The sequence below is a fragment of the Calonectris borealis genome, chromosome 1 (assembly GCF_964195595.1).
Source record: "Calonectris borealis chromosome 1, bCalBor7.hap1.2, whole genome shotgun sequence".
Taxonomy (NCBI): Eukaryota; Metazoa; Chordata; class Aves; order Procellariiformes; family Procellariidae; genus Calonectris; species Calonectris borealis.
The window spans coordinates 94556119-94584042 of record NC_134312.1 but is presented as its reverse complement, the minus strand read 5'-3'; the positions used below and the strand labels follow the sequence as shown (position 1 = coordinate 94584042).

The following is a 27924-nucleotide window of genomic DNA, read 5'->3' as shown; positions in this document are numbered from 1 at the left end:
GAATGAACTATGCCCACCTACAGAGTAATGACAAGCATATACTTTCCTGTAACATATCTGAGACTAGGAAGAAAGCGTAACAAGTATAAAACCTATTTCCACAGTGTACAGGGCTTTTTGTTAAAAATCAGAAAACAGGCTTTTTTTAAAGTCTGGTTTCAGATATAAGGCAATTTTAGAACAGTCAGAGGAGGATGGAAGTCGGGGGGGAGAAAAGGGGGGAGGGGGGAGACAATAATAAATTACATACAAACTTTGTAAGTAATTCTAATTTAGTACTGATATGTAGCCCTGATGGGAGCATAAGGGAGAAAGCAGGGATTTCTGTTCAGACCCAGAGACTCTTATGACCCGGAGTGTGTCTCTGACTGTGGGCAGTGCCAGATAAGTCAAATAAAAGTTGAGGGAGTCTCCCTTGTGGACATGTTAAGGCAGGTTCCCTCCAAATTCCGTCACAGAGATTAGTTTAACGGTAAGAAACAAACTTGTCCTGTACTGGCCTGTGTCACTGGGGGTCTTCTGGATACCAAATAGATGTCTGATCTCACTTAGCTTCCAGATCAAAAAAATAAACCACCTAGTGGGAATTATTCCCTCAGTTATGTTTGGGTATGTATGTAAAAGAATATTTTCTATTCTGAGCTTTCTTTCTTTCTTTTTAATTACATGTTCATTGTTCCTATATTATGAACAGTTGTAAGCACCATACCTCCTTTCTCTCTCAAAAAAACCCTTCTCTTTTCTTTGTCCTCTCTTCCTGTGAGGAACTTCCCATAGCTGCCGTCATTTCTGTGAGCTTCCTTTATCTTTATTTCAGTTGTAGGCTGGCTTGAACCACAAGTCGCATTTTCCAAAGAATTTTAAGATTATTTTCTGTTCCTTTTTAGTTTTTCTTCATTTTGGGGGATTTGGAGGTGTGCTGCCCAGAAGAGTTTCACTTTTTCAGTCAGCCTTAGTCCTTATAAGAATTAACTATTTATGTTGTGGTCACTATAACACCTTTATTAATCACTTCAGAGTAGAAAAGTGGCATGTGAATGTCAGAAGTCTCAGTAATGGGGAATCAGCCTATCAAACACAAATTTGTATGTACTAGCTATTTTGTACGAACAAAATTCCATTCACATCAAAGCACATGTCATTACCTCCTATATCATTAAGGTCTTGGCTGCCTTTAAAAATACTAGTATAAATAACCAAGCAAATCTGCATTCTTTGTGAATATAATAGTTAATAAAGGTGGTGATTAAAGGGAACCTGTTAAATTATCTAAATATATGTGTGCTTATTTATGTGCATGTGTATAAACGTGCAGACGTGTATGTATTAATATAGGTGTGTATATGTATATATTTAGTATACATATTGATGTACTTAGACATATGTGTGTATATCAATATTAAATTTGAAAGAGGTTAGAAACCATTGCACTGAATGATTTTAAATACTGATCAATATCATAAATGGGAGAGTCTTGCTCATATATGTATGTGTGTGTAAGCATAAATGGCTTTTTCCATTTCAGCATGGTTCAAAATAAAATCAATTATAAATACTTAATGACAGGGAAGTCTGTTAGTATGTGCCATGCCGCTGATGTAATACCAAGGGAAAAAACATGAAGAGCTGTGGAATTCACATTTATTTTTCTATATCAAGAGCATTACGTGACCGTTCAGACGTCTTTGATGACCTTGTGGTTGCGTAAGGTCCATGCGTCGCAGGAAAGAGATGCAGAGGATTGCTGCGCTGAACAACATCACCCCTTCAGCAGCGTATTCCGTCAGTGCCTGCCTGCCCGCTCATTTGCACTGCAAGGGGGATGAAAGTCAACGTTGTATTAATGAATGAGGTTCTGCATTTGCGCCAACTTATTATTAAGGAAGGATTTGTGCTCTCTCCTTTCTGGCAGAGAGGAGTCTCCTGGGCAGCTTGACGCCTCAAAGCGGGGCAAGCAGTGCTGCTCTGGTACAGACATGTTTGGGATCTGTGAGCTGGGTGCTTCTGCATTTATTCGCATCGAGTTATGATTTATTTTGTGAATAACCTCACTGACATCAAGGTAACTATTTGCAGAGGAAGGCACACTGTTTAATGTGAGCATGGTTGGCAGAGTCTGGCCTGTGGTACTTGGATGCCCACAACAAAACGCTCCTGTCATCACAGGAGCTGACTTGGTGTCACGACCAGTCACAGCTCAAAACTAGCTGCTGTCTCGACTGGGACGTGAATGGCTGTTTCTGGAACAGATAAAAAGTCCTCCTGTTGTATGAAATAAAGATACTCGGGTACTGCAGAAAGATGCTCAAATTTGAGCTGTTTTCACAGATGTTTGTTGAGTCTGGGGCTGGACATTGGTTCCCTCTTCTCTCGCGTCTTGCTGAAAGCAGAGAAGGACGTTGCATTCCGAAGTGCAGTCCAAAACTCAGATGGGCAGTGAACAGGTGGTACATTGTCAGGCTATTTCAGATCATGGAAACCATTTGTCCAGTTTTAGATTGCTATCGCTAGCAGTGTGTCTTTTAGTTATGAGAAAGAGAAGAGGTTATTTAAAAGTTAGACAACTCCTGTTTGCCTTTCAGAGCATGCCAAGTGGGATTTAAGAAGGAATGCTTAAAGATCACAGGCAGCTTCCCCTGAATCTATTTTATGCAATTCTTATTTATTTCCAATGTGAAGTAAATATGCTGAGAAAGAGCTGGCTCAGCAATTCAATTCAGTGAGGAATGCACAGATATACTCTGGAATGGGTGTTTGGGGCTCAAGCACGATGAGCAAGAGGGACAAAGAGGCGATTAGTTCTGATTTCTTTGAGGTACTTCATTCGTATCATCGCTCCACAGCCTGCTTAGATGTAGTATATCCAGGACCGCGGGTACGTGGAGTGTGTGTGTGTAAAAGCTGGTCACTCCTCTAGTATCTCTGGAGTCAGGGCAGAAGAGACAAAAGTCAGTGATGGGTTCTCAAACACAGAAGCTGCCCTACCAAAATGCAGCACAAGAAATTTGCCAGAGGAAGGGTGATACGGCGGGAAACAAGCCCATGATAATGCACAGTGGTAACACTGAGTTAGCAAGTTTTAAACTTTCAGGAGTATGCTGGATGATGTAATTTTTCAGCTTCTTCTAATGAAGTATCATATCTGAGATTCCAAAGTGGCTGGAGAACATAAGTGGTCAGTGACTTCGGAGAGGAATAGGCCAGAAAAGGAGCTGTTGGTGTGCAGGGGTAGGCATATGGTGCAGGAGCACTCAGACATCCTCAGGAGAACAGAAAGGAAGAACCCAGTAGATTGACACAGATATTTGAGCTGTAATATAAGGAAGAAATTTGTTAGTCTCCCAAACCTTCAGCTTTCTCTCTTTCCCTGTTCACCTGCTGCCATGTGTTAGGCTGTACAGGACTAGATATGGTTTTTTGTGCATTAATAATAAATTTATAATAAAGTAAACCATATCACCATTGATGATGTTAAAAAAAAAAAAAAAGAAGTGGGCTTTGGAATACTCTCTCCTTTTTACTTCTGGTGGCCAATAAACTTTCCCAGAAAACTTTTCACCTTCAGTCAATGTCTGATGAACACTCTTTGGGACAGTAACAGTGATGCTCTATCAAAAGTGGCAGTTGTACTGGGGATGGCAGCTCATTCTTCTTGTTCATAATCCAAATGGCAGCTCAGAAGAAGAGTCAGTCAGTCTCAGTTTGTCCTTCAAAAGAGAGGGAAAATAGCTTACGAGGGCAGCTCAGGGAGATCAGTGCCATATATTTCCTAGTGTACAAGTAAGCCTGAGATTTAGACTTGTCACCTCCCACGTCCTTTGAGAAGAGATCCCAGAATGGCCGAGCACCTAGTGTCCTCTGAGGTTGACTTAGCACCAACCTAAGGGGCAACTTAGCGTTACAGCTAGCCTGTGGTAAAGGGCTGCCGGGAATGACATCCCTGCTCTTCCCCTGCCACGAGCACCTCACCCCACATGGGATATAGCACTCGTGTGGCCACAGTCCATTCAGCTGCTGATTTGATGTCTGTGCCTGCGAAGAGAAGGAAGCAAATAGGCAACTGCTGAGCTGCAGTGCCCACTTGGTGCACACATTTGTGCATTTGCTCTAGATCTGGAAAGCAGGAGGTTTTCTTGGTGGATTCCCATTTAAGATTTCAGAATATGTCTTCATCCTGCGTTGAGATGCAAACAAGTGCTGCCATTGCTTCCATGGTGTTCGTTTTGGTCTGAATTAAGTTCATTGACACGTTTATCTAACCCCTTCACTTAGGAGTCTCTTAGTTGTACTGGACAGAAAACAAATTGTCTTCTCAGTTGCTCTGTTTCTAAAGCTCTTGTGGTTTGCCAAGAATCTAATCTATATCAAGTAAGATTTCATGACAAATGACATCCAACCTGCTAAAACATTCACTGATTTTCTTCACTTGCTAGCTTTAAAACTTCCCAAACTTTTTTGAACTCTTAACAGCTGTCACAACCCAACTTTAGGATGCTGACTGTTACACAAGCTTTTCAAAGTGGGAAAAGGAGTGGAAGTTACAAGATGGTATCTTTCTAGCCATAAATATGTACCCATTTTGTTACCCATTCTGTTGCATTAGGATTTTCAAAGCCACTGCCTTATTGCCATATAATATATAATGTTGCATCTGTGGATGAATAAAGATTCCTTTTTCCCCTTCATATCCTTTTACTTACCTTTCACTTAAATTCTTTGACATGTCTTTCACATATCGTTTCACTTACCTTTTTTCAGTAGGTACCTATTTCATCATGGAATTAGTAAATACCAACCATAGTTGATTTTCTCTCTCTCTCATGTTCTTTGGCCATCAATTTACTCTGCTCACAGCTAGTGATTGCATAGATGTATTTATATCACTCATACTTGGGGTAATGCTTAAGAAATTGTACTGTTCCTCTTTATTCAAAATAAGTAACTTAATCTTGAAGCTGTCAATTCACAACTTCAGAATACAGGAGATTGCAGCAATGACTAAGTACCTATTGGGCAGAAATATTCCAGATACAGAAATCAAATTACTCAGTTCTAATTATTCCGTTCGATGGATGATAATCCTTCTGGCAATGATCAGGGAAGTAATTCAGTCCCTGGCAGAAACTTCTGTATTTGAATACAACATCTTAAGCACTAATATAGCACGTTTAGAGGGAACTGTTGCTGTGGATTTTTTTTTTCCCCCAAAGTGTTTCTGTAGATAAGAGATGAAGAAAAGAATGAGTAGTAACATCTTAATTTAAATAGTTTTCTTTCAAAACGTCAGCCTTTTAGACTTGTGGACATTCTGCTTAAACTTTGGCAATGGTGCCTTTGCCTAATTATTACTGAAGTAAGAGAGACACAATTAAAATGTACTTGCAGAAAATGCATATATTTTTATACGATAGGACATTATACTAATCTTGTAATTTTTCCTCTTGTAGGTAATTGGTGTCAGTAAGGCTTTTTGGGCTTTTAGATGGAGGCTGGGGTGGTTTTTGTGTGTGTTTTTGTGTGTGTTAGGTTTGATTTATTTTTTTTCTTCCTTCATCTACAAGACTTGTTTTAGTAGGAGGAGATGACTTATTCTGAAAGAAGCGTCAGCAAACTTAGCAAGAAAGATATATTTTTACAGTGATCCTACGGACCATAGTGTCATTAGTCTTCCGTAGCAGTACTATTGCTTGTTTTGGGGTCTGATAAGATAGATCTGTAATTATGTGTGGTGAATGCAGTGCTGTGGATCCAAGATTATATTTTACTTGTTCTGAAATAATGTAGAGAGCTCTCATGCGACTTGAGATGTAGTTTATCAAAAACATCATCTTTCATTGTTCATTGCTTAGCTTAATTCGAGGGAAGTTTTGGAAAGATTAGATATTTCTACCTGTGATGCTTCAGCTGGCACCAACTGTGCAGCATTCCAGAAAGATAAAGCAATATATTGCCTGCCAGATGTAATACTGTGAAGAGGAGGGGAAACCCGGGACTTTTCTTAGAATAAATTTCAAATATCGGTGTTCTAAAATGATAAAAAATTCCATTACAGCTGTACTTACTGCCAATCTTGAGATTGTGTTATTTTGACAAGCTTTCAGCTGAAGATTTTATTCCTATTTCTGAATGCAAAGACAGGAGATAGATTTGAAAAACAGTAACAAAAACCTTTCTTTTTTTCTCATTAGATCCTTCAGATGATGAAGCTATTGAGAAAGCAAGTGATAACAGGACAGCAACACATCAAGATTCAGATTCCAAACCTGCTATGACAAAGAAAAGAAAGCAGGTTTGTAAATTTAGCAGTTTTGTAGAGCACAGAGATGGTAATGCGTAGGGAAGCATAGTCTCCTTTCATTCAGTAAAGGGACAGTTTTCTTCACTCTTCGTCTGATCTGTTCATGTAATAAGATTGTTTTATTAAATTATTTTGCCTTATTTGGAAGTGATCACGTTCCAATACATTTCAATAGTAACTTCACTCTCGTTTTGTGTGAGCTGAGATTGCCAGGCCTGTCTCTTACAAAGTGATTGTCTAGTGATAAAAGCCTGGATGGTGCTACCAAGCGTCCTCCCCTCTCATCTTTTCCCTTTCCCTGCACCCACAAGATCTTGAAAGCTATATTTAAATGTTGTACAGCATCTCTACCCAAGCATGTCCCCAGTGCAAGGTCCAAGTGAAGAAGAATTTAGGTCTACATGGATGGATGTCTGCAATTTGATAGCCTTGCACTACTAAAAGCTTCCTTTAAAACCAGTAGGAACTGTGTTGTTCAGCGTTACATGGAGTATGCCAAGGAAAAGGCAGCAAGGTCTTTGACAGACAGCATCACCCCAACTTGAGCAAAAAAGTCATCTAGAGGTCAGCTGATTTTAAGAAGTCTCTTGTCTGAAGGTAAATTTCTTCTGCCTTCCTGATACCATACCAGAGAATCAAATGAATGGCTGTCAAAGAGCTACAATGACATTGGAAGCTATCTCTCCTTGAGGTTATGGATATTAATTTTGACCGCAGGTCAATAGTAAATTCACTGTGTGATGCCTAGGCAGTTGCCCAAGTGAAAACCATTTGCAGGGATGTTCTTTTGTAACAGAGGAGCGTAAACAACACAGTAGCAATTACTATGCTTTTGGGTGTCTTTCCAAGGAGACTAAAGGTGAAGTGAGCCAAATACCTGAACTGGTTCCACGTTTTGATTAGGAAAGAGAGAACCGAGCAATACAGGAGAAAGCTGTATTGCCTTTGTACGTGCTCTACCGAGGGGTCAGATGCTGAGGACTTCAACTCAGTGAGGATGGCTATGGAGCCACTTTTTATCCCGTTACCTTCAATTAAGCATTTAGAACTAAGTTAAGGCAGTTTGTTTGGAGGAGTTGCTTTGCTCTTTCTATGAGAACATTAAAAAGGATAACCAACATGGTTATCCTGCCGAGGTGGGCTAGGACTGCTCAGCTGTAGCAGAACACCTGCCACAGCTCTTCCTATCATATAAAGATATCAGTTTGCATTTTGGAATTGGGTAATTTGATGTTTAGCCACAAAACTCCAGGAGGCAATGCTTTTATGGGAGATCAAAGTCACGGATGTGTTACTGCATGTCTTTTAGAGCAAAACACTTGCAAAATCAGATGTATTTACGGAAATCTAGTAGTTTTGTAGTTCTGGTGCATATAACATAAGCCGTTTTACTCATCCCTGCCTTATTCACAGGCTGGAAGCTATTCTGCAGTGGACTTGGCACCTTAAAGCCAGTCAGGAGACAACCAAATAGAATTATGAACATTTATGACATTTATGTTTCTAGTCTGCAGGCTGTCCTCAGGCTTACAATGAAATGAATAATTTGCCTCCAATCTGAATGGTGCATTGATGTGTTTACTTTGTCACAGACTCCAAAAGTCAGAATATATGGCTGACCTAGAATGTAAACTTTCACACACATGCAAGAATGTGTTCACTCTACATTTGAATTTCCAGTAACTTGGCAATATGTAAAGAAAAAAAAATTGTTAGAAATATAATACAGGAAATATTTTATGTTCTGTCTATGATTAACAAACAAGGAATTTATGACATTTGAGCTCATAAATCAATGGACTCAGCACAAATTTCCTGTTTTCTGCATTTTAAGAACTTCCATGTAAAAAGAGCATAAAAACACAGAGCACAGGGAGCCATGTCAAAAACCAGTAGGTTGTCTGCTCTGTGTCTTGCATAAGAAAAACATGCAAATGACCTTTTCTTAAGGGTGGCACACAAAGAGCTATTGCACACGTAGGTGGCAACTAACATTTGGATAAGGGTCAGAAGTTCAGTCTAGATCAGATGCCTAAATATTTTAGACTGCAGATCATCAAAGACATGTAAGTTTACAGCCATTCACCACCATGAAGTTTCTCTTTTTCTTATGGCATTATTTTTAATGTCTGAATAAAGTGGACTTATTATTGCTGGGCAAATAGTATATTATGCCTAAATATATATATATGCTGTTGTAAAGGAGATAATTTTGAGCCTTAACATGCTTCTCTGAAGAAGCAAGTCTTTGACTACAAGCCCGCTGTGTACTTCTGTTGCTGTTGAAAGAAAGGGTTACATACTGCCTTCAAAAAAGAAGCCATGGTATTTGCTGATGCTTTTAAACATCTGAATGAAGGGTTATCAGTGAGAAAATTTTGTTTCTCTTAGAGAAAATTTTTCAGCTCTGTGGCACAGTTTTATTCTTTTGTCATGCAGGTACCACTTGGGAGTGTTTTGCAGATTTATGTAAAACTGTTCACAATGTATATGAAGGGAGAAATGGGTCCGAAATGAATGAGTGGCATTTTTTGATATGCTGAAAGAGTGGTAGCACTTTCTAGGATAGGGAACCATCCTATTCTGCTGGAGGAAAGAGATTCAGTTTGGCCCCTTTCTGGCTTTTTGATTGCTTGGTAGTATCCCTTGACTATATCAATCCAAAGGCTTGTTCTCTGCATAAAATATGATGTTGAACATGGAATTTATTATTAAAACACCTGGCAAATGGTCTTTGAGTATCTATGGACAGCTGGCATGCATAAGGGTAGAGCAGGAACTGAAGGCAGAGGGTAGCTGTGTTTCAGTCTCAATGTCTGGGAATGCTAATGGTAGGGATAGGAATGAAGAAATCTATGGTGGTGTTTTAAAAGCACTTGAATCAGAGTCAGGACAGAGATTTTTAAAAAAGAAACAAACGAAAAATAAAACCAAAAAGCTTATGTTAACCGTGGAACAATTTTGTTAGCTTAAGTGTGTTTCTCCTTGCAGTCCTTCCCTTGATTTCTAGTGAAGATAATATCTATTTATACCTGCGAAAATCACGGGGACAGATCTCTGTTGCTGAGGCAAGATACGGTCCCTATCACAACTTCTCATGGGTGGGTATTGATCCAGACTGCATTATATTCCAGCCCTAGTGGCAGAGTGCTTTGCTGGCTGTAGCCAGTCCCCAGCCAAATCTTCTCTGGTAGTTCCCAAGTATCATTTCAAATCTCAACCTCTTTCAGGGCCACTTGTATACAGCACTGCTGCCTTTGCAAGTGCAATTGCTGTGGTTGCATCACGGCACAGAAAGCAGGAGCAAGCAATAGGTCATTTGTGTTGAGCATGGTGGTATCCTGTTTTTTGTAGCTAAATTAGCCAGGGGAGTGGGGAGAAAAAGGGAAATGTAGGCGTAATATGAACAATTAAACTCCACCAAATGCTTCTGATAAGGATATGAGAGTGGGCTTGGAAAGGCAGGGTGGGCAGGGTCATATAGTACCTGTTGTCATGAAGTGTCCTCCTTTTAAGGGGGGGGCAGTGCAAGCAGGGCTCGAAAGGCTCAGATACTCTGAACTTCTGTTAGCTTTCCTTTGGCCCTCTTGGCCCTGTTGAAGCTGCCCTCACAAGGGGACAAAGGAGCGGCTTCTCTGGCTTTCGGCTGGGCTCCCTTTCCTTTTTCTTCCAGGCTTTCCACAGGGGACACTGCTGGATTTGCTGTTCCTGAGCTTTTAATGCTCCATGTGATGAGACTTCTCCACGGTTTCTCACAGGAGCAGATTTTTCCAGCCAAATGCATCCTAGTATCAAGGAGCTTTTTCCTGCAGCTCAGCTATTTTCCCATTGCTCTTCATCAAGTCACTTATTAAGCTCTAAAGCCTGTCTATGTAGATTAATTTGCATTTCCATGAAGTAGAAGTCGCTAAGAAGGGAAAAGAAAAGAGAATTGCTATGCTCAAAACAAGGAAAGCCTGTGCCTCGCTTCCTCTGTTTTCGACAATTTTAGGTGGTTAAGGACAAATCCTAACCCTGGCTTATGTGAACAGGGACTCTGGTACAAATGGACCAATTCAGCCTGCTCACTCAGGCACAAAATAATAGCAACACGTGTTGGATGAAAATTATTCTGAAATGCACCATGTATTTTTCTTTTGTGTATTTGACCCTGCCTGCTATGAGAAGACAAAGCAAGAATGGGGCAGAACAAATTCGAAACATGTTTTCCTAAATTTTGCATTACAAATGTGAAAGGAAATCCAGAGCATGATTGTTTCCAATTATTCTTGCCCAGTTCCGTGGTATCTTTCACTGTCTGGATGCTCACCTTAGACCCAGTTATTTTAGAGCGCTATTGGCAAAGTTTAGAAAAACAATCACAAACAATAATAGAGATTAAAATTATAAAGTTTGTGAAAGGTTTTGTTCATGCTTTCCTCTTTATTTTTTTTTAATGTATCAAAACCTGCTTTTCCCCATTTTATGGAATTGTGACTACAACCTGTATGTTTCAATTTTCTGTTCTTTTATTCCCCTCTTGGTTACAACAACATAGATCTCAATTCCAAAATTACTCCAGATATATGTAACTGTAAGAATTTGATCCCTTCTACAGGTGGGGAAGCTTGGTTTTCCCTAACCCAGCATTATACTTTATGTATCCCCTCTTACCTCCCTTTGGTGACTTTTTTTCCCCCCAGGTGATCAGATATCTGATGTTGAATCTTTTTTTCTTACTTTTTTTTTTTCTTTTTATATGTGCTTTGCAGCCTACAGAGTGTTTTCTAAGTCAGCCTGAAGAAAAACAAGAGAGCACTGTAAAGGCAAAGAGGAGAAAGAAGGTATGAATGTCCTAGAGTGTGTTTGAGGACTGGGCGATGGGTGTATGTGCTACTACAAGATTCAGAATTGGGACAACCCTGTGACGATGAGAAGTAATATGGTCATAATGTTGCAGCTTCTTTTAGAGAATAGAAATGCCTACTTTTTTGACTTCACTTAAAATAGCCATTCCCAACCTGAACTGTGGCATTGTGTCTATACTCCGCTCAAAGGTTGTATATGTCTGCACCCCACTTGCAAGTGTGCACACCGGGAAAATGTAACTGCATCAAAGAAAGGTGGAATTTCAGTTGCTGCAGAATCTGTGCCCTATTTCAGCAGTGTGGTCAGTCTCCTGCTGCTGTTACGTCTGAGTCAAGAGTTGTCCTTGTTCGCTCTTCTCCTCATAGCATAAGTATATAAATAAATACTCTGTATTGTCCCTCTGGCCATGCTCCATCCTCACCCTTCAACAACAAACACATTCTGCAGTCTAGATGAAAATCATATGGCACCAAGCAAGGTAATTGTCTTTCAGGACAGACTAAGTAGTTGGCTCCCTCATAAGGCTGAGAGGTGGCCTTTTTATGTTATGTCAGGCCTCTTAATCATCCAGGGAATGGGAAGAGGGAAGAGTGGAATTTAGCTTTAAATGCAGCTCTGGCAGAAGTGACTGTGGTACTTGTTCCACTGCTACCAGAGCGAAAGCATCCCATGAGAGAGATTGGTGAAGCAGACCTAATAAAAAGACCCCATTCTCAGGCAAACAATAGGCACTTAGTTACTTTGGTTTCACTGGGGCTAGGCCACTGAGTTGACATACACAGCTTGTCAAAAAATCCATCAGTAATTATTTATCAAGTTGATCTATGGGTTCCAAACAAAGTTCCTCTCCGAAAATAAGGAAAAGGGGCAAAAAAACCCTTTGCTTTTAAGCATCTGGAATGAATTGGAAGAAAAATAATAAAACTTCCTGCATGAGGAACGTTTCCCCACAGCTCTCCTTGAAGGAAGAGAGTTTGCTCAGGTGTCCTTGCTCTTGCTCTTGTGGAATTTCTCGTTAGTATCAGGCTTCTCCTCTCCAGAGTGCCATAATTTTCCTGAAGGAACCAAGTGGCCCAACGAATGACGTAATGGTCCTGTGGAACGGCGCCTTACGCTGAATTACCAAGTAAAGTGAGCCCTGATAGTTCTGCCCTGCTGTCTGCTAAATCCCAAATGTGGGTCGCTTAAGAGGCAGGGCTGGAGAAGAGCATTTGTGGTTGATAGGAAGAACAATGAAGAGGTTCAGTTGTGGGCCTCACGCAAAGGCTGTGTGTGCTGCAGATGGCCTCTGGTCATTCTTTGGGAAGACAGTTGTTGCATGGCAGAAAAATACAACGGTGCCAAATGAGGGTGAAACTTGGGAAGGAATGCTGCAGATTCAAAAACCTGCTAAACAGCCAGTTTTCTGCTGGAAAGTCTTCCGGGGACTGCAGAGGGCTTTGCACCGGGCCAAAGGTAGACCGAGAAGAAGGCATAAGCACTTCATCTCCACCTACCCCACTGTCAAAGATGCAGCTGGGGTCCTGCAAACACACAGCTGGAGTTTAACAGAGGTGAAACGGGCCGTGTCAGATGGCTGGGAGAGGCAGCTGCCTACTTTGCCTTTGCTGTGGGGTAGAGTGGCTTCAGCAGCCCTCCTGTGGCTCTTCCCTGTTCAGCCTTCTGGCCCTTATGCTGCCGTTTCAGGAGTATTTGGGCTGTATTGGGCAAGAGAGAGACAGAGCGGTGGGGAATGGAAGAGAAAGGAGGGAGTGGGTGCTGGGATGGAGTGAGAGAAAGAGAGATGGAAAAAGATCTGTCCCCTGTGTTAAAATTTCTGCTATAGCTCTCTCCAAAATTTCCATTGATCTTTGCTGCCCCAGACCTTAGCCTGCCAAAATTGCACTGAAGGTACTCACCCCTCCAAAGCTGCCACAAATGCTTCCAGGCCCACCTCGTCTCTCTGTGAAATTTCACTTTCCCTCGCAGATACGTACCCTGTTGCTCCACCCTAACCGCACTCCCCTGCTCCTTTTCACTGCTAGGCTCATGCTGCCGTGCGTCCTCGTGATGGCACCTTCAGTTTAGCTTACGCAGCTGAGAAACCTTGAGCTGGCTTTTCACAAATGAATCACTTCTCAGTGAGAACAAGAGAGGCTTCGCATTCTTGCCGTTCTCTCCAGGCTGCTTCTATCCTTGAAAAATCTGCTGTTTTCTTAAATGCTGGCAGATCATTCAGATAACGGGAACCCTGGGCTATTCTACCCCAATGATCCATTTAATTATAGGAAAAAATACTTTCACTTCAGTGAAAATTCAGACCTGTTATTTGCTAACATTCCCAAGGTGTAAAACACAATCATTATGAACTCATGTCCAGGCTCTAAAAATTATTAGTTTGGTTTAAAGAATTATACATTTTAGGAGAACAAAGCAGCTGCTGAACTCTTCTGCTTGACTTCTGGTTTTGTAGTCATTTTCATCACACTTGCATGGCATTCTGTGAATATAGCTAACCATCTTTCCTTCCAAAATAGATAGATAGTTACCCTGTTGTCCTGGTTTTGGCTGGGATGGAGTTGATTTTCTTCCTATTAACTGGTATAGTGCTGTGTTTTGGATGTAGTGTGAGAATAATGTTGATGACACGCTGATGTTTAATCAAAATATAACTAAGACTTATATAATCACTTGTTTCCTATTGTTACGCTTTAAGAATAATAAACTAAAACAAATGATGAAAAAAACCTGAATTTTCAAACTGATACTCAAGTGTAACAACAGCAAAACTCACAAAACCAGCTTTCAGCTATGTTTTTGTTACAGCAGCATTTCAGGTGAGTGCACAAGATTTTTTGTCTTCAGGCTTACAGATCATCTCATCAAAGTATCTGAACTTGTGTCTGAAGTCTGCATTTCCACTAAAGATGAAGGGAATCTTGTCCCTTGTAAGGTGTTTTTCTAATTAAGCTGTAATTGAGCCAATATAACTGTATAAAGTTATGGAGGAACATTTATGTACAATGTTGTTAGCTAGCCAAAGAGTAGAAATTACAGAAATGCCAATCTTACCCATTTTACTTGGTTTTTAGAAGAAAATTTCTGATATTCTGGAAAAATCTGCTCCAAAACCTGGTGTCCCTGCAGATCTACAAAATCTGCTTAGTCAACATTTTGGTGAAAACCGTTCAGTGATTGAAATAGAAGAATTAAAGCTGTCAGGTAACTTATCCTATATTTAATAGATAAATAATGTTTTTTTCATGATACCGTTGGGGTTTTTTTGCAGAAGAAAGAGGATTTTTAGGACAGGTCTTAAGGTGTACTTTTTTATGGAAATATTTTCTTATACTGTATATTAATTTGCTGTTTAAGTAGAGATGTTAGTTTCTTTGGAATAAATGTGAGATTTCTTGGAGTTATGGAAATGAAAAGAAACATTGCTTAAATGTGTCCTTTTATTGTAAAGTATCCATTTCAGGAGCTCACTTTTCTAATAGGAATTATATGATTTGTAATAATAGCTTCCAAGATGCTGACAGAGAAAATGAAAATGTATTTTGTTTCTGGGATTATCTGAGTCAATCCAGATGCATAATAGGAGGGCTGACAGGATTAGACAAAGAAATAATGAGATGTCATTCTGACGTAGTTATGCGATGTTGAATGCAATGGTTTTTCAGGGAGTGGCATGAAATGAGATGGTAGTTTTGGTCCAAGTGTAAAGTGACCAAGTTTCACCTCCATAACGAGGACCCTCTTGGTTTCCTGTATTCTGTCTCCAGTTAAAAGCCAGCAATAGAAAAGGCAAAGCAGGACAGAGCAGGGTTAGCTTCTGTCAGTTGGCGGTTGCATTAGAGATGAAGGCAACATTGAACTTCTCTGCCTCTTACTCTGCAGATGAAGAGGCACTGTCATTCAATAGGCACTGTCCATTATTCGTTGGTAGTGCTCATGAAGCACAAATGGCCTGGTAACTAACCTGCATACACCTTTGATACTTCTTGAACTTAGTGACCTGTGCCCAATATAGGAGCCTTCTAACCCAGAAGTGGTTTCTCTTAATGTTTAAGCCTGTTTTTCTAGACAAATATGCTCCTCCTTAACATCCATGATTCTAGGTTGACCCTTCTTTATTTCTGTGGGGCAGGTTCAGCTTTCTTGTTGAATCAAGAAAACCTGAAGAAGTCCCATATAGATTGCTTTGAAAAGGTTGCGTTAAATAGTTTTAGACCTTTAGGGTTTTTAGAAAATAATAAATTGCTTTGGTTTCTTTCTTATTAAAAGAGCCCTTTGGGCTAGTGAAGTGACCCATTTCCATATGGATTGACTCTTGGGTTGGATGGAGATATTTTTTCTTTCTTTTTGTGCTGGGAGTTGGAGGCTTAGAGTGCCAAGGAGTTTATGAACTTCTACAGCTGTCAAGTCATTCATGTCAAAGCACTGAGCAAATAACAAGCAACTACTTAGAGTTGTGTGTTCTTGTTAACCGACACCATGCAGAAGATCAGGTTTGTAGTCAGCATGGTCTCTTGCTGCAGTCTGGAGCTATGTGGTTTTTTCCCTCCTTTCTGAAACTTTCATTTAAAATTGTTGTTAATACTCCAGTGTTGCTGGAGTGTTGGTGAAAAGTCAGTGACTGAAGCTCATGTCCTTTAGAAACCATCTTTTGAATTGTTCGGTCATTAATGAGACTTAATGTATTCAGAAGAGCAAAACAACAGCAAAGATATTTTGCCACTGGGAGGAAAGGACCTTTCCAGTGGGTGTGAAGAACTCTTCTATTACCACCAAATGCTTATGCAAGGGCAGCCCCTGCCCTTCCCCACTAGCATCAAGTGCATCTTTTAAACATGGGTTTAAAAGTAAGTCAGCTGCTGATCCTTCAGTTGTACACATTCATTCCTTTTGGAGCTCAAGTCCCGATAAATGTCAATCTCTGGATTTAATAAAAGGGATCAGTGCAAAATAAAAGTTTTTAGCAAGACAACACCCATTAAATTGAAGATGCAGTGACGGAGAGTGGCTATGCTCAAGAAACTACACAGGCAAGACTTCAGCCAGGCATTAGCTAGAAACCAAGTTTGTCACACTGTCTGTTCCAAAGGAAATCATGGGTCGATGCTGCCAGCATTAGCACAATGCGCCATCCATGTGAACATGTATAACGTCTGTAAGGAAACCTCCTTAATTTAGCTAAAATATATCAGCAAACATCTCATTCCACAGACAGGCACCCTGAGGTGCTGTGCTTCATGCAGAATGATGACAAACATGTGGGTCCCTGAAGACAGACTTGTTAATGCTCTGCGGGAGCGTATTGTTCCATCAGGCAAAAGACCCTTAACAACGATGGCAAGTTTTCAGACTATCTAATTTGAATCACCGTTTGAAGAATTCAGACTTCCTGTGTAGACACTGGAGAAAGGAAGGGCCTTCCAAAGAACCTGTTAGGACCTTGTCGTTCTTCATTGCCTCTATCTGAAGCTTAGAGTTAAATGGCATGCCTGCACAGAGTGCTTTTAAGACTTACTAGTTAACATAGTGACCAGGTAAAAGATAGGCAGTCAGTGGGAAATGAAGGAAGAGGAAGGCATTGAAATGCAGCGTAGGTGTTATCATTAGGGTCGATATAGTTAGATTACCACAATATGAAAGGCCAGAAAGAGGAACAAACTTATTGACAGGTAGATTATTGGTAGGTTCTTGCATTTACACAGTATGAATTGTTTGGGTGATCTATAAATGTATTCCATCGTGGGTAGGTTGGAGGAACAGTCTAGCAGGTTGACTGTAAGGCTTTTGGCTAAGACCTTTGATTGATTGTGGCAAAGACATATGAAAACATTTTTTAAAGTACATGATTATACTTGTGCAGCCCTATATTCAGGGTTTTTCATAGTGGAAGAAAAGAAATGAATTGCAATTAAGTTGAGAGATGTTACCTTCATTGATTTATCCAATATAAAGCTTATGGTACGAGGTGCACATTAATCTTTGTTTCACAAATGGTAATTTATTGATGATGGATTTTAACACAGTTGTGATTTCATCAATATAACCAGTGGTTATGCTGCAAACATAAATGCTCCTTTTGCTGTTAAAAATACATCAACAAAAATATTTTTTCCTTTTACGTTTTCAGATTCCTGTTTTTTGCCAGCCAATGATCTGACCCACAGTTTTTCTTCATACCTAAAGGAAAGTGAGTTAAAATGTTGGATGAGACAAAAGTTGTATGAAAAACATTGTTAATGCAATATTATTGCACCTCCAAATATTTTTAATTATGGAATATTAATAACTTTAAGGGGTTTTCTTTTTCTTTTTTTCATGACAGGTCTTGTTTTTCTGTCTCTTTTTTACTCTATCACTTGTTTTGTATCAAAATGTTTTAGGGTTTCTTTTAATTGCTAGGGATTATTTGTCAGTAATTTATTGTGGCTTCATAAGTAGGTGTATGTATTATCTTACAGTAAAAATCCTGCAGCTGTCTGCTGACATGAACCGAGAGAATTTTTATGCTCTTATATATGTTTATATAGAACTTCTGGTCTGGTAAATGTATCTTTTCAATTGGTTTTCTCTGACACAAATTATTGTATGTGGCAAATGAAGACAATGGGCTTGTCACCTTACAAACTGTTGATTATTAATGCTTATCTAATTCGTTCAGTTATGTGATATTTCTGTATTTTATTTATTTTGAGCATTTTATTTTCCAGTTTCTCAGCCATGACTAAATATAAAAGTGTTGCCAGAGATCCAGACCTCATAGGAGTCAGCATGTGTTCTTGCTGCTGGCTACCATTCATCATGTACTCTTGTAATTTAAAATTGTGGCATGTAGTACTTTCTCTGTGTGTGTACACGGGCTTTTTCATTGCAGTCTGTCCTAAGTGGGCAAAACTCCGTAAAAACCACAAGGAGAAGAAGTCGGTGGTGATGCTGGTTATCTGCAGTTCTGCCCTTCGTTCCTTGGAACTCATCAAGTATGTCGATAGCAAATGTTATGTTGAGGTTGGCAGTCAGTCAGAGGTTTTGTCTTGGAACCACAGACATAAAGGCAAAACTGGGACACTGTCCTCTGCTAGCCAACAAATTCACTGACTCAAACTGATGCAATATCCCTTGCTTCTTTAAACTGTGGGAGTGTGGTGTTTGGTTTTAGACTGAAGTAACAGTACTTCAGTTGCATGGAAGTGCTATTTTTGTTAAAAAACAAAAATAAAATGTAACCAATTTGGGGGAAACATGCAACGTGTTATACTTGGGAACAGAGTAAACCCATAAAGCATCATGATCCACCATTAGAAATCGTGACTTGGCACCAAAGGCAATGAGGACATGGCGTTCCAGGGCCTCAAGTGCCAACGCGTGCCTCCGGCCTGAGTGCCTCCAGGTCTGTGTCCGTGTTCTCAGCTGGCTCAGGCTGGCAAAACTGCAGTGCAGAGATGACGATTTTCAATGTTCCCTGTCCTCTTTTTTTTCCTTCTCTATCCTCCCCCTTTTCATTCCAGAAGTCTTGATGACTTTGATGAATTAATGAATACCTCACAAATTTCATGGTTGGTTTTTGTGTCTTGACCCCATTTCCTGTGATTATCTGTCAGTACAACATGAGATGGAAAGTTGGGAAGTTTGACTCCATGCCACAGATGGAAGCATAGATATGGCAGATGTGCCTGTAGTGCTTAGCTCCTGCATGCAGATATTACCAGCTGAGACTTAGGTGGTTTATATGTCTACTTGTAAATAAACCTTTAACTTTGCACAAGAGAAAATTGAAAATTTGGCACACTGCAAAAAACATGCAGAGAAAGCTGTCTTAAATGACATTCAGTAAATAGTGAATATGTTGTCTCCTGCTTGATTAATACAGAACATAGAGTTATTACTGTGTGCCAAAATGGAGTGTCAGAAAAACAAGTCAGGTTTTCTGACAAATGAGTTTTGGTTAACTGGAATTTGGGCAATCTCTGCAGTAAAGGCTGCAGAGAAATGTAGATTGGTCCATACACAGATCTTTCCTTTTGTGCACATACATGCATGTTCATTCATGCCTGTATCTCAGTAACTGAGATATTTTTGAATTAGAATTTGGTGATTAGTCAGTTTTGAACTAAGTTAGCTGTGAAAGCACAGGCCATAATTATTAAATATTATCTGAAAAGCTATCTAAACAATATTGCCCCCTACTGATATCTGCTATTGTGTTTGTCTGGTTGTTGATCGCTGTTGATCAAGTAGCAAACAGGAATGTACATAGTGTTCAAAGTACAAGCACGGGTCACTGGGAGACTGTGTGTCTCCAGCGTATTGAGAAATGCCAGTTAGTTTTGCTTTCCTCCTGTGTGGTCTTAATCCCAGCCCTGATGCTTGCATTTCCTTTTTCAATTTTTTTTTATTGCTAGGTCAATGACAGCATTTAAAGGAGACTGCAGAGTTCTCAAGTTGTTTGCAAAGCACATAAAGGTAAGAGAGCTGCAAGGGAATTTTGATAGAACAACTAAACAACTAACTAGTGTCGTACCATTTTAAAGTATTAAGCAATAGTGCCTTTCATACAGTGTTCATATAATGTTCCTTTCTTTAGGTAATACTTCCTTTGGTAACCCATTGTTGCAGTTTGAGGAATCTGGCCGACCACCATCTCCAATAGCTCTGGTGCAATGCTATGCAGAATGTAGATGCTTATGCATGTGCTATGTTTTAAAAATGTTCCACATTCCTGTGAGGTGCTCATTCAAATGGCTTTTCCCTGTTTAAATAGAAGGCTCACACACAGAGGTTTGTAGAAGCAAACTGTACCAGCACCCACATTTGCATTCTGCCAGTTGGATGCCTGGATACCCAGTATCCATACCTGTTGGAGAGCACAAATTATGGGGATGTTGGAAGTAATTAGTGGACATTTGCCCTTTGATATAAATACTGTCAAACAGACAAATGTCACTTGCTTTATTTCACGCTTTTCCAGTGTCTTCATCTTGAAGGAGTTTAGAGCTAATACAACTTTCTCAGTTTTCCAGATATTTCAAGAGAATTTGTTTAAATGCTGAAGGAAACATACTGTTCTCACCTCCAAAAATAGTTGGTGCAATAGCAGATTTTCAAAGTTGAAAATGACTGAACTTCTAGAGAAGTGTGATGCCCAGCTGGCTGTTATATTTCTTAAACTTTCTCCCAGATATATCAGTTTGACAGTTTGAAAGATGAATAGCATTTGTTACTTGATGATGTTCTAGAAAGAGATATTATGAGGTCTTGAATTTATTTCCAGGTCTTTGAGAAGAAATTTTAAAACAATCGTTGTTTTACTGTGGTTTGTCTTTCTCTCTTCAAATTAGATAAAAGAACAGATGAACATGTTGGAGAAAGGCATGTTCCACATCGGGGTTGGAACTCCTGGGAGAGTAAAAGCGCTAGTGGAGCAAGGTAGGAGAACAAGGAGGGTTTTCTCCATAGTTATCTTATACTTGGTCTCATGAGAAGCAAGACTTCAATTATTTTTGAAGCACTTAGGTTGACATGAATCTGTGGATTTGGGTACTGAACTGTGCAGTTCTGTTTCTCCACTTCTACTACGTCAGTCAAAATGAGGTCAAGATTCTAGTAGATTTTATGATCAATTTAAGCTGGCATAAATCAGTATTACCAGAGAAAGGCAGAGTAATACTTCCCCCCCAGTCAGTGCCCACTTATTCTCCCTTCCTGCTTCTTGTGCTGGTCCAAGAGTCTGTTTGGCAGCTCAGTGAACTGATCCCAATTAGAACTGATCCCAATTAAAACAAAACCAGTATGCACACAAAATCAGGTAATGAGCAGGCAGAGACGGGGACTTCCTCTTTTGGCAGGAATACTGATTTATGCTGACTTGAAAGTGATTGCAAAACCATGGTGTAAGATTTAAAGCTGCAGGAAACTGAACACTGCAAGTAAATCAAAAGGAAATAATGGCAGAAATCATTGTATCATATGTCACTCTGAGCTTAGTGTAAGCTTTTGTGAGGGGTGGATGAAAGATCTGCTTGCTGATTTGATTTTATTTCTGATTTGCCTGTAATTAAATTAATTATTCTCTATAAATCTCCTTTTCTCTTCCCAAATTTTGAGTAGTTTTACTTACTCAATAGACATTATGTACACAAAGAAAAACGAACAACAAAATGACAAGATGATAAGGTGATTCTTTCCGGTTCCTCTTTCTAAACACTGCGTTGCTCTGACTGGTTTCTTGGTCAGGGACTGGCTGTGGATTGGGACTCTAGCGCTCCTTCCAAAAGGGTACAGGAGTAGCATAATTGTATTGCTTTCTGTGCCCTCCATCAACATTAAATCGTTACTGCTCAGTGCATCAGCACATGGCCATGTTAGGTGGAGGCAGCTTATCGCAGGGACGCAAGGTGTATCATCTTATCCTAAGGTCTCGTGCTTTTTTGACACCTTAACGTTGCAGTCCCAGGTCATTAGAGAATGGAGAGGAGTCAAAACTGATACGAAAAATTGTGGGCATCGTGTAGAAGACCAGGGAAAAACAGGGGAACAGCTGGAGGGCCTGTTCAGAAAGGACCTTTTTCTTCTTTCACCATCATTTATTTGGAGGATAAAGGAATTCTTCAGCAGCACCACTGACCTGACTCACATTCACATAGCACCTAGTCCTGTAAATTGCTAAACACTGTCAGTTCCCATTAACAGGAGTTTTCAGGCTAGGGTCCTTGTAACTTACCAGCTCCTCATCAGCTATAGAAATTCAACTCCTGTGGTTTCATCAAGAGGAAGCTTGAGGAATTATTTTCTGGCAGGATGTTAGCTCTTGACAAGCCTGGCAACAGTAGTTGTTCTGCTTTTGTGTTTATCTTCCAAAAAGGCATGGGATTATGTGGTTAAGGGAGTTTGCAGTGTCAGTGCATTAGTTTTCCAACCAGCAAATGTAGTACTCAAGTGTTCAAAGATTAGTTTCCTTGGAAACACACAGCAGAAGATGGAAAAGCCAAAAATCATTTTGATAAGCACATGTCATATTAACTGGGTAGTAAAATTTGTTGCCTTTTTTAGATGGCTTGTGCTTGAACTCCACAAAATATATGATTCTGGATTGGAACTGGAGAGATCAGAAACTAAGGAGAATGATGGATATCCCTGAGGTATTGTATAAGCACCTGTATATATTATATTCTGTGTATTCATTACTTCTGATTCTAGTGCCCAGATCTTGGTCAGTAAGGATTTCTTTCTGTAAAGCTGACTTCAGTGGTCTAGAAACACAAAGAAGTCAACATTTGACTGGTAAGTCTGTACTTTCAGGTCTCAAAATTACCTCCTGAGGAAGGTTTTTCCCTTTTTTGTTGCAAGTCACAGCTGTGACTTCTACGGCTGTGCTGTCGATTTCTCCTGTTTATGCTGGATGGTTGTTCTACCTGTTCCCGGGAAGTTCTCTCAGTAAGAGGACTTTGGGCAAGTTTCCTCAAAAACTAAATAAAACTTTGGAGAAGCATTTATTTGTCTCCATCTGAGAGTAAGGTAACTTCTTGTGAGTAAATCTACAGACAGTTCGTTCTTTTTTGGAAAGAAGTAGGGTACAAACTATGTAGATCCATCCACGTATAGACTCCTTTTAAGATAATTCCCCATTCTTTTCAATTCTGTAATCCAACTTTCACATTTATTGCTGTGACAAGGCATGTTTACCATATGCTGTGGGGCATGAGCTGGTATTTAGCCAGCAGAGGGTGAAAGAGGCAGATTCCTCCACCAGTCATTGTTAGAAAGCTCCCAATTTCCTGCACAGTGTTTCCATTTTTTTGCATATTTAGAGCAGGCCGATATGCAGAATCTCCAGGGGAAAAGGATCTTTTTGCATATAGACATTAAGCTGTTTCACAAGTGAAACAAATTATCAGTCATTAACCCTTCTCTGCACTTGTTTATGTATTGGAATGTGCTGTATTTTACAGTCCCGCATACACAAAGATCCATGTTCCTAATAATCTTGGATAAAGCGCCCCACAAAAAATACATTGCAGAAATAAAGTAGCAAAGAAACCAGCTCTGCTTTTTGAGGCAAGGAGGCTCCCTCTTGTGGTAAATACATCAGGCTTTTTTCTATGGTGCTTTGCTACATTTCATTGTAATTACACCAGAAAGCAAGAACAGCTGGAAGCACATGTACTTTTTGTCCATTCATGGAAAATCTGTAGCTTCATTTTAAAGGTGCAAACTACTTGAAGTTTTTGTACTCACCTCATATTCAGTGGAGAATTATGTACGCAGTGGTATATTCTGATAAATGTATGAATTTAAAAACACATTAATCCTCCCATATGACAATCCTGTATCCTATCACATCCACATAATGGATGGCGCCTTGATCCAGTGCTCTTTCAGATGCCTCCACATCTCATTAGTTAATGCCGATTGGATTTTTTTCTCTGTACGCCATTCATCCCAAACAGTGGAGAGAAGGAGATAACAGGAAAGCTCACAAAGAAACCAGTGGTGGGGTAAATGAGTTTATCAGACTCTGTCTTGACGTGCTTCATTTATACTGAGGCGTAAAGATTTAAATAAAAATTGATTGTATACTTTCTGATCTGACCAAAGGACAAGCTTCCCGCTTTGAAATCTTTGTGTATAGAGATTGATGGCAATACAGAGCTGTCTCAACTCCTCACATTACTTGTTTGTAAGATTCAAATGGAGTTTTTTTAACGAATAACAATATTGCATTGTCTGCAAAGAAGACAAACACTGAGCCTTGAGTAAGTTTGAAAATACAGAAAGTTTAAGTTTCAGGTTTCATAAAAGTAGAAAGGTTTGTAAGAAATGGACTTGTCATAGGAAGACAACTGTTTTCACCTTCACATAGCACATCCAGCGTGGAACAGAGACTGGTGAGACTTTCTCACATCATTTATTCCTGTGCAAAGTGGAGGCACGGAAGGATATAATCCTGAGAGAAAACTCACAAATAAGTTATTCATAAGTGGGAAGTGGCATCTATAAGGAGACTCTGGACTAACCACAATGATAGAGATTCTTGTGTTCTTGCTGAAGCATGTAGTAAATATTTACTCTCACGTAGATTTGTCCTTTATCTTTAGATAAGCAATAAGCTGCAGCCATATCCGTGTTATAAACCAAAGTACTTTGCATGCAGCACCTGTAGACTTGACCTTTATGCTCGCTTCCATTCAGGTGTCTCAGACACAGACAACGTCGTGGCTCTTGCAGTGCCCTTGGACTACTTGATACCTGTTGATACTCTGGAAAGTCCCGCAGGGATTTTGCAGCCCAGGGTGGATCTCTTGCTGTGGCATGCTTTATCGAGTCCATATGGATGACAGTTTAATTCTAGCCCTGTTAGATGGGACTGCACAAGCCGTAGTTGTACTTCAGGATTGCAGAGCAAATGTTAGATATTTTACAGAGTGGAAACATTGTAGAGCTCAGGGCCTTGTATGGGAACCTCTTCTTTAATTTCTAGTCATATAGTGAGGTGCCTGAGTAAATAAATAGTGGTATTTAGCCAAAGCATTATCAGTAACTTTTGATGCTTTCTTTGATTTTTGTTTTCTTTAGATAAAGAAAGAAACAATTGACCTACTGGAGATGTGTATTATAAAGCTGTGCAGAGAAGGGTCTGTGAAGCTGGGACTCTTTTAATAGTTTTACCAACGAGGAAGTCGTTTGCAGCTGCATTTTACTATTATTCTGTCTGCAATGGGCAAGTGATTAATGGGTGATGGAATTAAGAATTTTGACTTTTGACTATCAATACAGAAAGAAAGCATGTTGCAACTTTTTCCGAGTTTCCTTTTAATAATAAAACAGAAGTTTTGTTTGTAGTTTTAGTATGATTTTTATTGCAGAAGCAATGTGATATTGAAATTAGAGGTACATTGCATTCACCTGCTAGATTTACTACTATGTCACTTTCAGGACTTTGAAGATGAGCAAACTTGGGTGTGAAAGTCTTTGTACAATTCAGTTCTCTGTTATCTCCCTCTGCTGTCCCAAAGGAGACCTTTACTTTTTTCATGAGAGTGATAATCTAGTTCTTGCCTTAGAGAATCATTGAAAATGTTGTATGAATTTCAGTAATTTGTCAAAAAGGTATTTTTCACCCATCTGTTCTAGAGCTGGCCAAATGCTATTTTTTTGCTATTACGTGATAAATTATCTGTATATTGAGACTTTATTTTGGTTAAACTGTTGAAGTACACAAAAAATATTCTTCTGTTTGTCCATTTAAATTAAAAGGCAATGATCTCTGGGTGATTCTTCTGTCATTGTGGATAGTAGGGAATGGATGCATTTTTTTCAGGGGGCAAGGTGGAATAGAGGTGAGCAAATCATCAGTATCTTGGAAAGCCATTGGTCCAAATCAGATGTTTTGAGAATGAGTTGCCCTTTTGTGATAAAGAACACGTAACCATTTTACAACTTTAAATTGCATCTGAATCAATTGCAATGAACGTAGTAGGTTAAGAAAGTTGATTTGGTCTCTTCCAAAGCAATGTTTTCTGTCCAGTGCTGTCTCAGCACCTGCAGTCCTCCCCAATGGCATCCAGTGCAATTGGAGTAGAGCTCCTTTCATTGTATGCCATGCCTGTTAGCTGGGCAGTTATGGAAGTGAAGGGAGAAGAAATAATCCATGTGAGATTACACAAAAATCCCAGTGTAGCTGACAGTATCCCTGCAAATGAATAAGACATAACAAATCCTACTGAATTGTGGGGCAGGAAAAAGCATATATTTAAGCTCTTCTAGGAGGCATGAGCTGGACACCCTGGCCAAAATACACAATCATTTGATTGGTACAAGCTGATCATGGGCATCCAGGGACAAATGAGAAAATGAGGAAGAAAGAGATCTAGTTAATAAGTAATTCCTGGCCATAATGCAAGTTTGAACAAACAATACAGTTTCCCAACAGTAAGGACAGTATCTCAGCTTACACACTCACCAGCACAAGTATATTATTCCTTCCTCTCACCAAGAAGAAAATGAAAAACAAGACGAGTTTTCTTCCACGAGAAGGAGAGGTGCGTCCTTCCAGATGTCCAGATAACAGTGCATTCAAACAACAGAGACTACCAGCTTGGAAGCCCCAGCTTACCATTGCGACTGTGCTCTCCAGCTTCTTTCTCACAGGCGCGTTCTGCCTTTCTGTGGGAGTCTGCCTCATACTGTCCGCAAACAGCGTCAGAGATATCCAGGTTTGTTTGGGGGCGGTGGCCTTAGATATTCTATGAAGAAGAAACTGGGCTACGTTTGGAGGGAAAAGGCTTTGAATTTTTGCTTCTGGATAAAGATGATAGCAATGGCTTCATCCCTTGGACATGTATCCAGCAGCCAGGATTCCTGTGAAAATCCTCAGAGATTGTTGGTCGCTGATAAAAGCCAAGCACTGGATGGTTGACTGGGTGGTAATATCTGAAACATGGGTGGTGATTACTGCCACTGGCTGGTAGTATCTGAAACGTTGTCATAATTTCCTGGGTTCTTGAAGGGAAATAAACTAATCCCTTTGATAGTGTTTGGTACTGGAAGAACATACATGTTTGCTGGGGCAAAATCTTAAAATGCAGGGAGCCCTGGTGTTTAAATGCCTCCTGGAGGCAAGGTTGGTTAGACCTGTGGTGGTGTTAATAGACTCCTGGTTGGAGCCAACGCTCAGCACTACATCCAGGCTGTTCAAGAGGGGTGGCCTGTAATGCGTGTGGGGATTTGTCAAGCATTACTTGGTCAGCCAGACCAAGCTGCAGAAGTGTTCTTCACTCAGCGCTCCTTTGCCGACGAGCAGATGTGGAGGTTCTGCAACAGTCATCAAAAGGCTCTAAAACAGCTTTAAACTGGGGATAAAATTTGTGAATGTTCTTTGAGGCCAAGTCCTGATTCTCTCCCTCTGCTGAATTTTAACAATGTTTTTGGCAGTCCAGAGTCACTTAGAAGAGAACTGCTCTGAGAAGTCTTGGAGCTAAAACACTAACCTTTTCCTATGTGCATGTTTTTTATTACAATATCTCTGCTTGTTCACTTCTCTGACAGATTGATTATTCAGATAAATGCTCAGATTGTTCAAAACTCCGTGAAAATTCCTCTAATTGGAATAAGGAATGCCACTGTTCTGTTAATTTCACACTAAAAGAAGATATATTGGTAAGTGGATGTGAGAAACCAACTCGAGTTGCTGAGTACCCCGTTACTTATATCCCTGTATGATATAATACAGTCATTCTACTCTGTAGAGTTCCTGACTAAATTTTCTTTGTACTTTTTAAAAACATGAAATACTCAAAATTTTACACTTTTGCCTTTGCTGTTCATTTCGATACATGTTAAAAATAATCAAGATCAGGCTACCTCTGTCCTTGGTTGGGAGATGTCCGAGGAGAAGATGGGGATAGCGGAAATGGTGTTTGATTGTGGAAATGACTTCTCTCTGTATCTCTGTCTTTGAGTCAGTAGCAAACCCTTGCCCTTGGCCTGGGGTTAGTTGTTACTGCACTGCTAAGCTCTCAGATGAGAAGGAAATCTGAAGCTCTGACCACTTGTCATAAGTAAACCCCTGTAGTCTTTTCTACAAGGGTTATGCTGTTAATCCCCAAGGTCCCTGAAATAATTCAAGTCTAGCAATGTCATTCTCAGTTTCATTTGGGAAAAGTATCCTTCATTTCCTCTCCTAAACTACTGGGTTATGTTGCTGAGACTGTTAAAATGCTTCGTGTTCTGCCAAAGAGATCTTATGCTTAGTACTGCATAAATGATTCCTTAAAATTACAGTGCAATTT

The 27924-nt window shown here is 39.9% G+C and overlaps 2 protein-coding genes across 9 annotated transcripts in view; both read left to right on the top strand.

Annotated features, from left to right (window-relative positions):
- Positions 1-24975, top strand: part of CMSS1 (cms1 ribosomal small subunit homolog) — a 247938-nt gene extending 222963 nt beyond the window's left edge. For all 7 annotated transcript variants that reach the window (XM_075167964.1, XM_075167940.1, XM_075167949.1 and 4 more), the window contains 9 exons: positions 6189-6289; positions 11050-11121; positions 14218-14347; positions 17271-17330; positions 18015-18117; positions 19540-19600; positions 20476-20563; positions 22187-22275; positions 24710-24975. In XM_075167964.1, the coding sequence (XP_075024065.1) occupies positions 6269-6289; positions 11050-11121; positions 14218-14347; positions 17271-17330; positions 18015-18117; positions 19540-19600; positions 20476-20563; positions 22187-22275; positions 24710-24793 (708 nt within the window). In that variant the 5' untranslated portion in view covers positions 6189-6268 and the 3' untranslated portion in view covers positions 24794-24975. The remainder of the gene's footprint in view (positions 1-6188; positions 6290-11049; positions 11122-14217; positions 14348-17270; positions 17331-18014; positions 18118-19539; positions 19601-20475; positions 20564-22186; positions 22276-24709) is intronic.
- A 1109-nt stretch (positions 24976-26084) lies between these two features.
- LOC142090233 (cell cycle control protein 50C-like) overlaps positions 26085-27924 on the top strand; it is a 40783-nt gene continuing 38943 nt past the window's right edge. Inside the window, exons 1-2 of one of the 2 annotated variants that reach the window (XM_075167822.1) lie at positions 26085-26349; positions 27182-27292. In XM_075167822.1, the coding sequence (XP_075023923.1) occupies positions 26137-26349; positions 27182-27292 (324 nt within the window). In that variant the 5' untranslated portion in view covers positions 26085-26136. The remainder of the gene's footprint in view (positions 26350-27181; positions 27293-27924) is intronic. The other variant, XM_075167813.1, reaches the window with a different exon arrangement.